This window comes from Trematomus bernacchii, unplaced genomic scaffold (assembly GCF_902827165.1).
Source record: "Trematomus bernacchii unplaced genomic scaffold, fTreBer1.1, whole genome shotgun sequence".
Taxonomy (NCBI): Eukaryota; Metazoa; Chordata; class Actinopteri; order Perciformes; family Nototheniidae; genus Trematomus; species Trematomus bernacchii.
The window spans coordinates 2,664,850-2,679,417 of record NW_022987973.1 but is presented as its reverse complement, the minus strand read 5'-3'; the positions used below and the strand labels follow the sequence as shown (position 1 = coordinate 2,679,417).

At 38.5% G+C, this 14,568-nt stretch overlaps 1 protein-coding gene across 3 annotated transcripts in view; it reads left to right on the top strand.

Annotated features, from left to right (window-relative positions):
* The window catches only part of LOC117471186 (MAM domain-containing glycosylphosphatidylinositol anchor protein 1), a 167,935-nt gene extending 153,902 nt beyond the window's left edge, over positions 1-14,033 (top strand). For 2 of the 3 annotated variants that reach the window (XM_034116022.1, XM_034116024.1), the window contains 2 exons: positions 3,410-3,524; positions 8,958-14,033. In XM_034116022.1, coding sequence (XP_033971913.1) covers positions 3,410-3,524; positions 8,958-9,043 — 201 coding nt within the window. In that variant the 3' untranslated portion in view covers positions 9,044-14,033. The remainder of the gene's footprint in view (positions 1-3,409; positions 3,525-8,957) is intronic. The other variant, XM_034116023.1, reaches the window with a different exon arrangement.
* The last annotated feature ends 535 nt before the right edge of the window (positions 14,034-14,568 follow it).

The window sequence follows — 14,568 nt, the reverse complement described above, 5'->3', positions numbered from 1 at the left end:
AAAGAGCCAACATGTTGTAGTAGATTATTTGTGTCCCTACTCGCTCCTCTGTGGATTACCCAGAGGCCATCTGTGTTCCTCACAGTGTTTGGTACCTGGGGGGCTTGTTGGAAACCAGGCCAACCCACATTTGTGTGCACCGACTCTCTGCGGCACCGGTATTTCAAAGCTGTATCTCTCTCTCTTTCTCTCTCTCCCTCTCTCATGGCTGTGTCCCCTCTGGTATATGGACAGCACATCAATGGGAACATTAAAGGTTACAAGCCTCAACAAAACGACACATTCACAACTCCAACCTGACACTTTACTGAATACCCTTTGATCTGCACACACACACACACACACACACACACACACACACACACACACACACATACACGCACGCACGCACACACACAAGCCGTCCATCCTACACACTGAACACTGTTTTGACAGGAAATGGGAATTTACTCAGATTTATATTTGCGAAGAGGTTTTCTGTCATATATTTTGATGTTTCTTGAGGATTTGGTAAATGTTATAATTACAGTAAATATAACAGACACATGAAATATATCAGCAGCCTTTTATGGCCAATGGCAAAACAAATTCCATCCCGCAATCTTGTGAACCTTAGTACTGAGTGAGTTGCCTAAGTTATCATGTACATTTTAGAAAATATTCCTTTAGTAATTTACTTTACAGTGGTTAGGAGATGAGAGCTGTACAGAAATAATGACAACAAAATCAATTGTCAATATCAGTTAAAAAAAAAAAAATTTTCAATGTCTGTGTATTAAGCAAACTGCCACGGCTGACAAACTCTGTGATGTACTTCACCTCAGCTCAGTGCCAGCAGTGAGGTTGAAGTGTGAGGCACTGCTGGCTCTGGCCACTCACACTTCAGCTTGATCTGTCAGCAGTGAACATTTAGCAAAAGGTCACAGGACTGTTTCCAGAGAAGAATGAACACATGCAACCGGATTGCATAGCAGGATTGCTTAATGCTCTGCCATTGTGTTTGATATCTAATCAAAATACATTATGTTAGATGTGATTATGTTGTTTAGTTGGAGGACGGTCATATGTGCTGTAGTTCTTTGCTTTCGTGTCAAGGCCACGGTTCGTCTATGTGCTTCCTTCTATCAATTATTTTTCTCATCGTTTAATTATCCGGCGTCAGTACTACCACTCGGTTAATCAGACGTGCTAACAGGTGCATGGAGCAAGTGCCCCTGTGGGTGAGTAATCATGTGTTCTTGTTGTTGGCTATGTATCCTGTTGTGTACTGTGCTGGTTCTATAAATGAAACTAATGTAAGCAGATATGATCATTTGAGGACAAATAACATTGTAACCCTATAACCACATAGAGAGGAAGCAGCACCAACACATTTATACATTAGATGACCATGGCGTTTTGACCAATTAGCCGCTTCCCTCTACTATCCCATAGTTTCCCTCACAGCTACCCTCTGCCGAATCAAATAAGCCTTTTTGCACAAATGAGCCGACCAGCTGAACCCATCCAGCCTGTGCCGCTGCATTCTTCTCTTTCTCCCTCCACATCAAGCAATCTGTTTCAAGGTTTTCCCATTTTTTTGTATTTATTCATTCAAAAATAGATGTCTCACTCTGGGACTTCTTTTGGAAATAGGGGGGAAAGAGGTGGTACTACTTTTGTGTTTCCCTCCTTTTTATGAATGTTATTTATTGAGCTCTTTATTTGGACAATTGAAAATGCAGAGACAATTATTTCAGTTGGTTGTAGTATACACACTTGTGTAAGTTTGTAGAGGATTAGGAGAAGAGCCAGGATGTGCCTTCAGCCATCATTTTGCATTGTGTGCTGGTCAGTGTGCTGTATAACACGGCAGGCTAAAACAAATCCAAAAGTTCTCAAGTAAAAGCTACATTAACTAATCCAACTACTAACTTTGTACATTTAAATAATATTTAATTCCCAAAGTCATCCTTTATTCACCTTAAACTTGGCTTTTTTATGATGACAGTGCAGAGGTGAATTCAAGAAATGACTTCCACATGCACACAGTCGTGCTGCTGCTTGTCTATGGTGATGAGTCGGTTTTTGGTATCTGCCCCATGAATTTCAGTTTGATACTTCAAACTGACATCCCTGTTTTGCACTAACAGCAACACTTGCAGAATAAAAAACAGGTAATGAAACGCCCCAGCAGTGCAATATGTTTACTGTGATGTGCGCTCCGCCACTCTCCAGCTTTCATTTTCTCACTTACTAACATAATAGTGATTGGGTCAGGCTTTTTTCCTTTGCATGTATATGAACTGGGTTGACTGAAACCACCATATATAATGTAGCTTGATATATTTACACATACATTGATGGCAAGTCTCTTCTGCTTGTTTACTGGGTTAAATACTCTGTTGATACTGTAGCTCAGCACATTGAGGTTAACAGATGGAGGTCTTAAAGTGCAGCCAGTCATGCACATTTGGCACCCCTCCATGCATGCACCTGCTTGCAATCTTCTTATGTATGTATTCAGGTATATACAGTATTTCCCATCACATTTATTAAAACGGTCATATACACCTGCTCCAGTATGCCTGGAATAACTTGAGGGTTAAGTGCCTTGCTCAGGGGCTAGTTGGTAGAGGTAATGGAGAAAATGGCCATATGTGCAAGCCCACGCACCAATATTTGTGCATGGAGCGCATTTCCGTAGAAACCACTTAACAGATCAAATGAGCCATTATAAATGTAAGATTGAATATCCCTCGGAAATTATAACACAGCAAGCGCTTTGGCTATCATATTTCAAATTAAACATTACAAAACACCACGGTCTGTTTAGAAAAGCCAATAAAAGATGCAGTCCTGAGAGTTGCTTTTGTTGTTATTTTGAGCAACAAAGTTTTCTTGTTTTTTCTCTTTCCTTCCTCATATTCCACACAGAATACGCTCTCTCTTTGATTAGCTGGGTGCCTTGGTACACTACAGTAATTAGGCTGTCAGTCAATGCCAGATGGCTGGTGGTTATAAGATGTGAAAGTCGCCTGGAAAGTTTCCAGATGAATCTTCTGTATAGTTTTGTTGTTAAAGGGCCACAAATGAGTATGGTTTAAGAATGCAACTTCTAAATACTTAAAACTGAAGATTATAACAGCACACACCTGACTACCTGCATCTGTGCTGTTCATGTATTTAATATTTCAGCATAATGGTAGAATAAAAGGTTTAATTATTTATTTGACCAGTCTGAGCTCCTATGTGTTAAATCTGAACACATTAATCACATTGATATGTATTAAGATGTACATTCTTCATCCCCTTCTGTAGTAACTTTGTTCAGTTCTAATCAGTTATTTGTTTAAGTTAACCTTTTTCTAGCATTGCACCGGTTTTGTTTTCAACTAAGCAGATGTCTTTTTATCTTTTTCTAAAATAGATTGTGTTCGAGGGAATTCGAGGCCCGAGTTTCGAGGGGGATATTGCCATTGACGACGTGTCTATCACCGTCGGGAAGTGCAAGCAGGACACTGTATCCAGCGCAGGTAAGACAGGTAAGATAGAAATAAACACCCAGAGAAACAAAGAGAAGCATCTCTGATAACTGCCCCCAATACAATTTATTTAAAAAAAGTCAGCAAACTTAGCTAAAAAGGTGAAAAATAGCTCAATTAAACTGATTGGAACATAATTGATTTGAATGAAAATAAATAAATCTAAGGGCAGTATAGAAGGTAATTGGGTACCACTTTACAATAAGACTACCCTTTTAATGGATTCATAAAGGGTTTATAATTAGGTTATGAATTAGGTTGTAAACACTTTATTAATCATTAAGAACCATTTATAAACCAGTTCTAACATAGTTTTCATACATCAACACAGGCTCACTATTTGGCAAGATGACTAAGCCTTTGGCTACTTAGCGAGAATCAAGCTAGGTAGCCAATATAAGGCTTAGCAGTACAGATACATGTGGGCTCACTATTTGGCAAGCAACCGGTCACAGTTGCCCTGTTTATCTCATGTCTTATAAAAGCTTATTAATGATTTATAAAGTGTTCACAACCTAATTAATAAATGAATTACAAACTATTCGTAAACCCTTTATAAGGGTAGTCTTATTGTAAAGTGGTACCGGTAAGGGTTATAAAAATATAATTTTCAAGGACCATGGGACACTAAACCTCTTCTTATGTGGTTAAGAGGTGTGGGAATATGGTGCAGAGAGAAAATGTTGTCAGTGTGGGTGCTGTGTGATGACAAGTGGACACCAGCATGGAGGCGATTTGAAAGCCTCGTCATCAAATGCGGTCCATCCATTTATTTACTTTGAATCCCCCTCTATCCTAGTTTCACACAACACTAACCTGCTACCTCGTCCACACGCACTTTTAATATATCCCGTTACTTTCCCTCTTCCATTTTACTAGCCATCTACCCTTTTATTACCCATGCAATTTTCCGTTTAGAGATAAAGTGTGTAGTGGTATGGATTTAGAGGAAAAGAGCATGAGTGGAGAATGAGTGACACAGGAAGGAAAGAGTGACACCCCTGGATCATATAATGGCTAGACATCGTTCCACCAAGAGTATTTTTCTCTGTAAACTGACCACAATTTGCCCGACGTGCCTCCAGCTGACATGCTTGACAAGCCAAACCGAGCTGTCTGCCCATAAATAAAATACCAGAATACTATTTTGCTACTTATAAATACTGTTTGTGACTGTCGACTCTGCCTGTAGGGTGAAGCAGAGAGAAAAACAAGTGAGTTACAGGGAATCAGTGCATGTCTATGCAATCGAGTTCAAGGCATACGTAAATAGCCTTAAGGATAGGGGTGTAGAGAGGAGATGGAAATGGTGAAAAGGTCAAAGATGAAGAATGACCAAAACTCTGTGTACGTGTGAGTGCATGTGTGTCTACATGTGTTGTGTTGTGTGTGAGAGAGAGAGAGGTTTGAGAACTAAAAGACGAAAGAGAATAGTAAACTAAAACCTGCCAGCAGTTTAGCTACAGTAAGAGCTGCCCTCTGCCAGGAAAGACTTGCATACAAAAACACAGGCACGTATGCACACTCACACAGACACACACAGGCGCATAAACATCATTAAATACTCATAATAGCCTTCATTGCATTCTTTACAGACAAGCACAACAACAGCTTGTTGGCACCGTTCTCTTATCGCACACTGCAATTGTTGTTAGGTGAAATGGGGACGCGTAGAAACTGTGAAACTGAGTAATAATCAAGTATGTATTGTACACAACTTATATTTTAACCATCGTTTAGCCAATTAATTTCTCATCTTGGAATTAGTCACTGTGTACAGAACTCACAGTAACAGTAAAACATGTTTCATTTGTAACTAAATGTACTACTTTTAATTCAATCATGGCAATTGTATTCATGTAGCCCTACATGACATATCACACAAGTAGCTTCACTTTAGGGAGTCCACTGACACCCTCAATAAGGATAAGAAAAAACTCCCAAAATATCTTGAAATGTGGGAAAAAGGGAAAAGCATCAGGTAGAGCAAAAGAGGGGGGACCAACTTCCAGGAAGGAGAGGCATGCAATATGTCATATATGTATGTCTTAAGCGAGAATGTATGCATGCAACCTAAGGTGAGAATCCACATGGTTTTGTTAATTTTCTTATTTTTAGGACCTATTACAAAGAAAACATTAGAGCCAAGGAAAAAACCTTACTTATTTTAAGTAAATTATTAAAATCCTGCTTCGCTAACCCCCAGTTGTGAGATGTCTATGATGTCTGCATCTGTGTGTGATCTTGCTGTTAAGACACTGGCGGATGAAGTGAATAATGGATGAAGGTGTAAACAGGAAGTGGAAAGCTCTTGAGCTCTCCAAGTGTGCGCCTGTGTCCTGCAGGTTTTGTTCAGGCACAGACACACAGTGCAGACAGATGGGTAATTATCAGGCAGGCGATTGGAGTAACACAAATGCATCTGTCTTGAGCCCACCATGGAAGTTGTGCGGTACACTGAGGATTAGAGAACGGATTAAACTCAGCTCATGTTATGCACGATGAAATCATAGGAATATGACTTGGAAGAAAATGCAAACTCACTCTTTACTTGCTTTAATTACGCACAATATGAAATATCAAACATTATAGGAAATGTCATTTTAACATGGACAATGTGAGTATGAACCAGGCTGTCATCAGAGGCTGCCTTCATAGGATTCACAGGTGTTTGTATAGAAGTATAGATAAATGTATGTAGTAGATAGACAGACAGACAGACAGATGGAAAGTGGCTGATTTAATGACAAATAGCTTAAATCACGACTGCACGGTGAGGCAGAGCTTTTTACAACGCAGCGCATAACATCAATAAAAGCTTTGATCAGCAATCTGTCATATGGATAGGTGTGTGTTTGTGTGTGTGTGTGTGAATGTATGGCATCAAACTATGACACTTTTCTGCTGCTCCCTGCATCTCACAGGATGTGGAGGGAGAGTAGGTGAGCCTGGTAGCATCACCCAGCTCATACATCACATAGTGTCACACAGATACTCCCACACACTGCATACACACTCAATATACCATACGTTCATCCACCCGCAAGTGCTTTTTTAGTAATATAATCTCACATCGCATGGACACACTTACAGTAAGCTGCAGGTTAACTATATGTATGCATAGGGGAATGTTATCGTACTATCCTCCTCAAATAAAGGATGATTGCCTCTGACATGTTTGGTGCTACTCGGCCTGTATAAATCACATGGCTCAGTTGTGTGTTCAGAGTGTATGAGGTGGAAGGTGAGCACATGTTAATGTATGTTATGTACATGTGATCAGCTACATTTGTTATTAGGAAGTAGCTCAGCATGACGGACAGACATTGACCAGTTTTGGTAGACATTTAAGTTGTTTTTCTACCTGTGATTGTTTGGATATTTCAAGCTCAACAGCAACAAGATGCAGGTTTAGAGGCTAAGATTAGTGTGAGTGGATACAATGCCTATTCACTGTCTGTACTATATGGCCACAACATACACACATGGCAATATCATATTCAATATAAAGGCCCAGAGTAATCCATTTTCTTTTAAAACCCATTTCCATGACAGAACAAAATATGTATTATCTGTAGCGCTTTCATACAATGAGTGAAATAAAATGTCCTGCTTCTTCTTGTGTAGAGAGACGAGAGAGATAATGGAGGAAGGGCTGAGTAAGGAAAGAAAAACAGAAAGACAGGGAGATGTAAAACATCATGTTCAACTTCGATCTGTTGCCCGTAAACTATACCATGTCAATGTGTATGTATGTTTGTGGTTGTGTGGTTGTGTGGGTGTGTTGCACGTGTGTTGCATACGGATCAAAGCTTTATTATAAATATCGATTTTCTGCCTGGAGGACGGACCCTTGATATGAAATCACATTGATCTTTTTAATTCAATGCCTACTTTATATTTATGAAACTCTGTCTTTGAGCAGCATGCTTGTGTAATTTGTTGCTGCATTTTTATAATGCCGTGCAAACAAGGGAGAGGACATAGTGTGTAGTAAAAGACCAGAAGAAGTGTGTTCTTCTGGTCTTTTCTGTGTGGAACAGTAAGATTTTAACCAAGTAAAATACATAAGAAATCTTGGATGAATAATATTTGCAACTTGCAGTTATTCTTGTCAGTTAAAAGCTTCTGCCAATAAAAGCACACCTCATTAAAGATGAGTGTACTGCATCTTCTACGGGGCATAAACAAAAAAAAACGGCAGAAAAACAATCACAAAGAAAACATCCATCACATATTGGTGATGATGACATCAATTGTAACTTATTTTTCTCTTTATAATCTCAAAGTTTAAACTCAATGGTGCTTCTCTCTGTTTCTCTGACTTGTTTACTTGCCCCTGCCCCCCCTTTCTTGGTTCTTGGTCTGTCCCTTTTTTTGGTTCATAACAAAGATCCATTTTTCTACAACCCTGCTTTCCACATTGGTAACAGGGTTTGGTAATGTTCAAACGATGCTTCTTGTTACAAAGCTGTAAACTCTCTGCCTCACCAGGGCCTTTTCTTGCCTCAGCAGTGAGCCAGACAGGCTTAAAGACTGCCTCAGGCTAAAGCAATACATACATTAACGTATACTTATCTACTTAGCAGGTGGTTCATCTAATGTCAAGGTTAGCCTGTTATTTATAAAATGCAGTTTACAAGGCATGTAACAGTTGACCCTTCTATCCGATTCGTGCTGTATATATTGCATTACTTATACAACTATTTGTTTTTACTGTGAGGCTATAAGTAAAGACTAAAACTAAATTGATTTTTTATACTTAAAGGTGGGGTAGGTAATTTTGGAGAAACCAGCTCCAGTGCGCTAAAATTTGAAAATACACAGCCGGAAATAATCTGCCACTTCCTTACAGAGCCCCTCCTCCAACACACACGAACGCGCACATGACCAATGAGGGCACGAGATAAGTTTTTGCACAGATGGAAGGCTGACAGGCAGGTAGGCCATCCAGTTGTTTTAGCCGGGCCGGCTAAAATTATTGGTCGTACTTTTTACAGTACTACGGCTTCCACAGATGACATTTTTTAATGGATTTTTTGTCAAAGCACTTAAGATATTCATTGCTATCGGGATGTTAAGAGCATTCCATGGAATATAACAAAAAGTGTATCTCGAGCCGGTTTCTCAAACTTACCTACCCCACCTTTAATGTCCTCATATTCAATTTAATGTGATTGCATTCAAATTCATCATTTGAATACATGTTTTCTATCTGTCATAAAGAAATTACTATAAGCAAGAGAGTGAAAAGCACTTATGATTGGTGGCGTGTAATTATTATTACAGCACTGGTGGAGAATGTGTAATCTGTACCTGTCTATGAACTTTGCTATACAACCTTTTAAAGTCATGAACAGACAGCAGAACCTGGAAACAAGGGGCCTGTAAGTATTTTATTTATGATAACTGTTCTGTTCTTTTTTGCCATAGTTCTGATTGGTGGATCACGCTCACTCCCATTGGCCAGGTGGCTGACCTTCGGCCTCTCCTGCTTCCTGTTGCTACTCTACAGATGATGATCACTTCCTGCGACACCCCCTGTCTGTAGTGACAGACACTGTCCTGACTCACGCTCTTATACTTCTCTCTCTACCCTTCTCCCTGTCCTTTCCTCCACATACCATTCTCCTTAACTCTCCTTTTCCACTCTATGTAGTTCTATCCTTTGTGCATCCATGTCAGCCTTCTTGCATAGATAAATAGTATCACAGAGTCTTTGTCTAGTTTCTCCTCCTCTGCTTTCTTTGAACCTTTCCCCCCAGACACTCAGTATAACCAACTGTTGTGCATACTGTATTTAAGGTGAACATACTTACTGATATTTGACGGTTACAATTCACCTTCTCTCCTTTGTCTCTCTATTAATCTGATTAGAATCACTTTATCCATGTCAGCGTGTCACTTTGTCACCTTTACCTCTCCTTCATCAACCCTTTTATCATCCATACATGTTCCCTTTCATGTATCCTCAACGGCCCCTCCACCCTATTCCCCAGACACACCAAAGTGTCGGACACTCTACCAAAGATGACAAAGGACCTGAGGGAATAAAACGAAGGAACAGGATTCCAGGAAGAAAGTGTAAGAGAGAGAGAAAAAGAGGGTAAAATCCTTCTTCTTCACAAGACTGTCTCCCATCGGTCCCAAACTCTGGGACATTGGGAGCTAACGACTGATAAAGGGACGGACTAAGAGAAAGAAACTGATGATTGAATGAATACATAAATGAATGCTGAGAAAAGGACCAGCCAGAAACAGAGGAAATAGAAGTGTGCTCCTGGTAGCCTCTCTGCTTGCCCTCTGCTTGCCACAAGAGACGAACCTCAGCGCGGATTATACGTGTACATTTATCTCTATATATATATTAAATATAACAAAGTTTAAACTTAAACACAACTAGGACAGTGGAGGACTTTACAAAGTGAAATTAAAGAAGCACAATGTTTATACAACCTCTGCTGTACCTTTGGGTTTTATTCTACTTATTATGTGATGTTGCAATTTGTCAGACCTATTCAATGTTTTTGATATTTTGCTTTTTTGTTTTCTTTGGTTCATGGCGTAACGAAGGGTCAAAGAGAATGGGTAATAAAGTATTATATTAATATTTATGAGAAGAAGAGAAGATGATTCGTGATCGAGGACCAGAATTGAGCACGAGGAGGGAAAAGCAAGGATGACCCAAGCCAACTGGATTGGAAACCTCAACTTGTATTGGCACGTACTGAACACACACACAGACACACACAGACACTTTTTCCTTGCTGACATCACAGCCAGGCCCTCAGCTCACCCTCTGCCTCAAAACATGTCTCCTCTATGGATGAAACAAAAAGAAAACCACAGTTGATAGATACAACCTTCACGTTTCTGCGCCCTAACCATGAACTTAACGCATCGCTGGACATCATTACTGGTCATGTCCGGATTGATGAGCCACAACTGAAAAGCTGGACATGTTATTTCTCATGAAATGGAAAACAAGGTGTCGTAGAAGAGGGCCACAAAGAGCTTGGAGTGAGTTCAGTTGAATATTTCTTTCTCTAATTGAATGTTATGTATGAATTTCCCATGCAGTGAAAAAAACTGTCAGATTGTTAGCAGCAAGGATTGCATATCAGATTTTCTGTTTTGTTTAATTAATGTCTGTAGTTTAAACTGTTTTTCATAATAACATAGATATGATGGTTAAAGTTAAGCAATAATCATATCTATAGATCTGTATACAAACCTTTATGAGTGCATTTGAGATGGCAGTTCAGAAGGGAAGGGATTTCTTTCTAAATACAATTGTAGTCATCATTCATAAAGTTCAATAAAGAAGCTGTAGCTATTGTAATCATATCGATAGTATTTTTTCGATGTTCTCCATTAGGCTTTAACCTATCTCAAGAAAGCTCCAAATTCACATGTTACGCTTTTGCAGTAAGTGATCTACTTTTTATGCTGATCTTCTTCATTACCATGTACATCACATGTGATTCAATCATGAACACCATATGTACTTTAGTCTGTGTTATTTCAAATTGATTTGATCACTTTTTTGGTTGCTTTTTCTTAATTGTGGTTGTTACAAATTGTATTGTTGGCTTTACAATCATAAGTAGTGCAGAACATACATAAATGACGTGCCTAATAGATTGTTCCACTTTGGTGTGAGTAGCAATTTCTTTGTTAAGCTGGCACTGCTGGCTACTGTACAGTATGAGTATAACATCATACTGTATCAATGACAACTCAGTCATTCAATGCTGCGTAAGGCATGTTGGATTAACCTGTGAAGCTCTCTGTCAGTGGTGTATTATATGAACTTGGGAGCCCTCTGAAACCTGCAGACTCTCAATAATCCTGTACATTAGCTCCATCTCCATTTATTTTAAATCTCATGGCAGGTTGCAACTGAATGTTACAACCACTTAAGAAGTGAATTTGAGTGACATGCTTTCCTGTCAATGTAGCTTTGTCATGCTGCAATTGTATACTGTAAAAGTTATGCTGAAAATATTTTAAACCTTTTAAAATATTTCCCACACACATCAAGACAAAACAGGTGTATATTTGTAGGTATTTATTGCAACAACTCAATGTTCACCTTCCTAAATGGCTAAGGGATAAGGATGTTGTATTTAAATGAGCTTAAGTTTAACTTTTAGACATTTCATGAAGCATTAATGTGCATGGCATTTTCATTGTGCTTACTGTCAAAGTGTTCTTCATATTTCCTCATATTTCAATGGCAGTGGTAACAGAGACTGATTACTTCTGTCATTTTTGCATTTGGACATGCGACAGCTGCAAATTAACTGACAGAATACTGTGGAAACCTCAGATGTATTGTCTGAAACATTGTTATATTTTCAAAATTATTGGGACAACTTTAAGCTCAAGTTCAAAGTGAAAGAAGACATTGATTTATTTCACCTACCTGAGATCACAATATCAAGGCATGACATACAGATGTGCAGATAATCTGACCAATATGTTATTCTCATTATGTTGCCTGGTGAAGCAACACATTGTCACTTTACCAATGGTTTATGTCAAGTTGGGAAACTAACTGTTACTGTATTCATCTACTCCGATATAATGTTTTTTTTTTGCACAAATGAATCATCAAAATGCTTCTATACTGGCACACTACAGTCCACTCTGAGGCATCATAAGCACTGCGTATTTCCCAGGTGATGACTGCCCAAAGGGAAGTTTAAAGAGAATCAAGCAATCATCCTTTTTTGGGTTTTGATATCAAGCATTTAAATGCTTTAGAAATTGCCATTACATAATATTTAGAGTGTAAGCACACCTGTAGCAACACTAACATTTGCCCATATGGTATCTAGGATACATACAACGTGAGGTTTTCATATATCATATATCTAAAATCATCGCATATAGTTCAATTGACATTATTATTTCAGTACAAAATAATCATGTGCTTCATTTGTTTCAAAAAAACATCCGTCAATAAAATAAAAATGAACAGCAATGAAAAGCTTCTGTCAATAATAACATTATCTGTCCGGGGGTAAAATGCTTTGGTAGCAAACAAACATCTGCTGATCGTCATACAGTGCTGAAACTAAGAGCAATGAGATGTGTAGCACAGCTGTTAGTTAGCATACAACAGACATGTAATACATCTGGATTGGAGAAGAGGTTCAAGGTAAATCAAAACATATCTGTGAATACCATATTGAATCCAAGTCAACTTCACAAAAATAATTTCCTGTGGCTTTTAACCAGCATACACAGTGTGAGGGAACAACACTTACTGTATGCTGGTTAGGTTGAAAGCACCTACAGATGGAACATGATTTTACATCTAGTTTTTAATTGTTTTATAAAGTCAGACCAAAGACAAGACAACTAGCTAAAAGTGTACCACATGAATTAGTGCTGGAAATTAACAGATTCATTTTCTCTTTTCTGGTAGATAACACAATGCATCTACTTAAAATCTCAAGAGAAGTATTTTCCAAAATGTAACATCTAAAGGGTATTTATATTCCTTATTTTCTTATAAGGAATACACTTGTTTGAGTCCTTTACATTAGAGCAACTTGTCCACTTCCTGTACGTGCTCATCATCTGTTTACTGAGCCCCAGTAGAGTTACACTTGTATGACAAACTGACTGTTAATGATCCACTTACTGTTTACCATCTGTACTATCTTGAACTGATTGGAGTTGACGTCCAAGAGACTGTACGGACCTACTCAGCCTCTATTCCCTCCTTGACTGCAAAAGCTGCCAAAACAGAGAGGAACAGTTTGGCAATAGAACCACGTTTCCTTCTGGCTACACAAATAAATAAAGGTATATGTTCAATAGTGATTTTTCTGGTTTGTGGGAAATAAGATGATGTGAAACAATCAGTGTCTGAGTGCCGGCAACAGTCCTGGCTTCCCTGTTATGTTACGTAATCTCATGAGTGTTTTGCGACCCTGTTTTACAGACTGCAATGACCTTTTTCACAAAACGCTGTGACCCTTGCCCTGTCTTCCCAAAAACAGGTGAAAAGCAAAACATTTCAAAATATTTGTTGGATTGAAATTGTTTTGTAAACTTCTCCTTCTGATCAAAGTCTGGGACAAAAAAAGTAACTGACTTCTAGTGGACTTTTTTGACACATGACAGTGTGGTATTTCAACAAGCAGCTTCAAAATGATAAGCCTTAATACCTTATACAGTATATGACTTTTTTAGGCCTCACCTGACTATTGTAATTCACTGTGACAAGCATTGTCTTCGCATTAAGTACGTTTTGGGAATCAGTGCATGAGTCACAGTAGTTGTCCACATGCTGAGTGTCAGGTCGACAGCATAGCCTTCATCGGTCTGTGTTTCAATCCATTTTTGGAACAGAAGATTTGAAATGCACCTTTAATGTGTAAAAAAGGGAGAGGGGTATCAAACAGTGCTGGGTGTTGTATATTGCTGTCATGTACTAAAGTATTTTAGAGGAAAATATATTTGAAATATGATTCTGAAAGGTATAAATAAACATCAATGAAACACAAAAGGTTAAGGTATTATTGTTTGTTGCTGCAATTGCTCTTGTGTGAAAAGGGAATGATATGTTTGGGTATTACCCAAGTTCCTTCTCTGGCTAGATAAATGAAATGATCAATAACACTCTTATGTCTACAATAAATAAAAAGCAACAGCCGTACGCCAGCTAGTTTAAATTAGCTGTAATCAACACTTGAAACAAATGAAACAGCTAGTTAGACTCTGTCCTTATCATAATCTGCCAAACAGCACATCTAAACCCTAGTAGTAAACACATTATTATTCAATTCAAAAACTGGGGAATAGATATTAAAAGTTACTGTTTTACGAAGGTTATGCTATTTCTTGCTTAATTGCTGTATCTTCCTGTATAGTTTTGTTGCCAGAAATTGCCATGCAACGGTTGTCCCAAGTAATGAATAATCTGGCATATTAACTTCTTAAAACTGAGGTGAAAGTTGTTTTGGTTTATTAGTTAAGTCTATTGGAACTTCAGGAAGTCCGGTTAAATCAGGCACATTTTGTATTT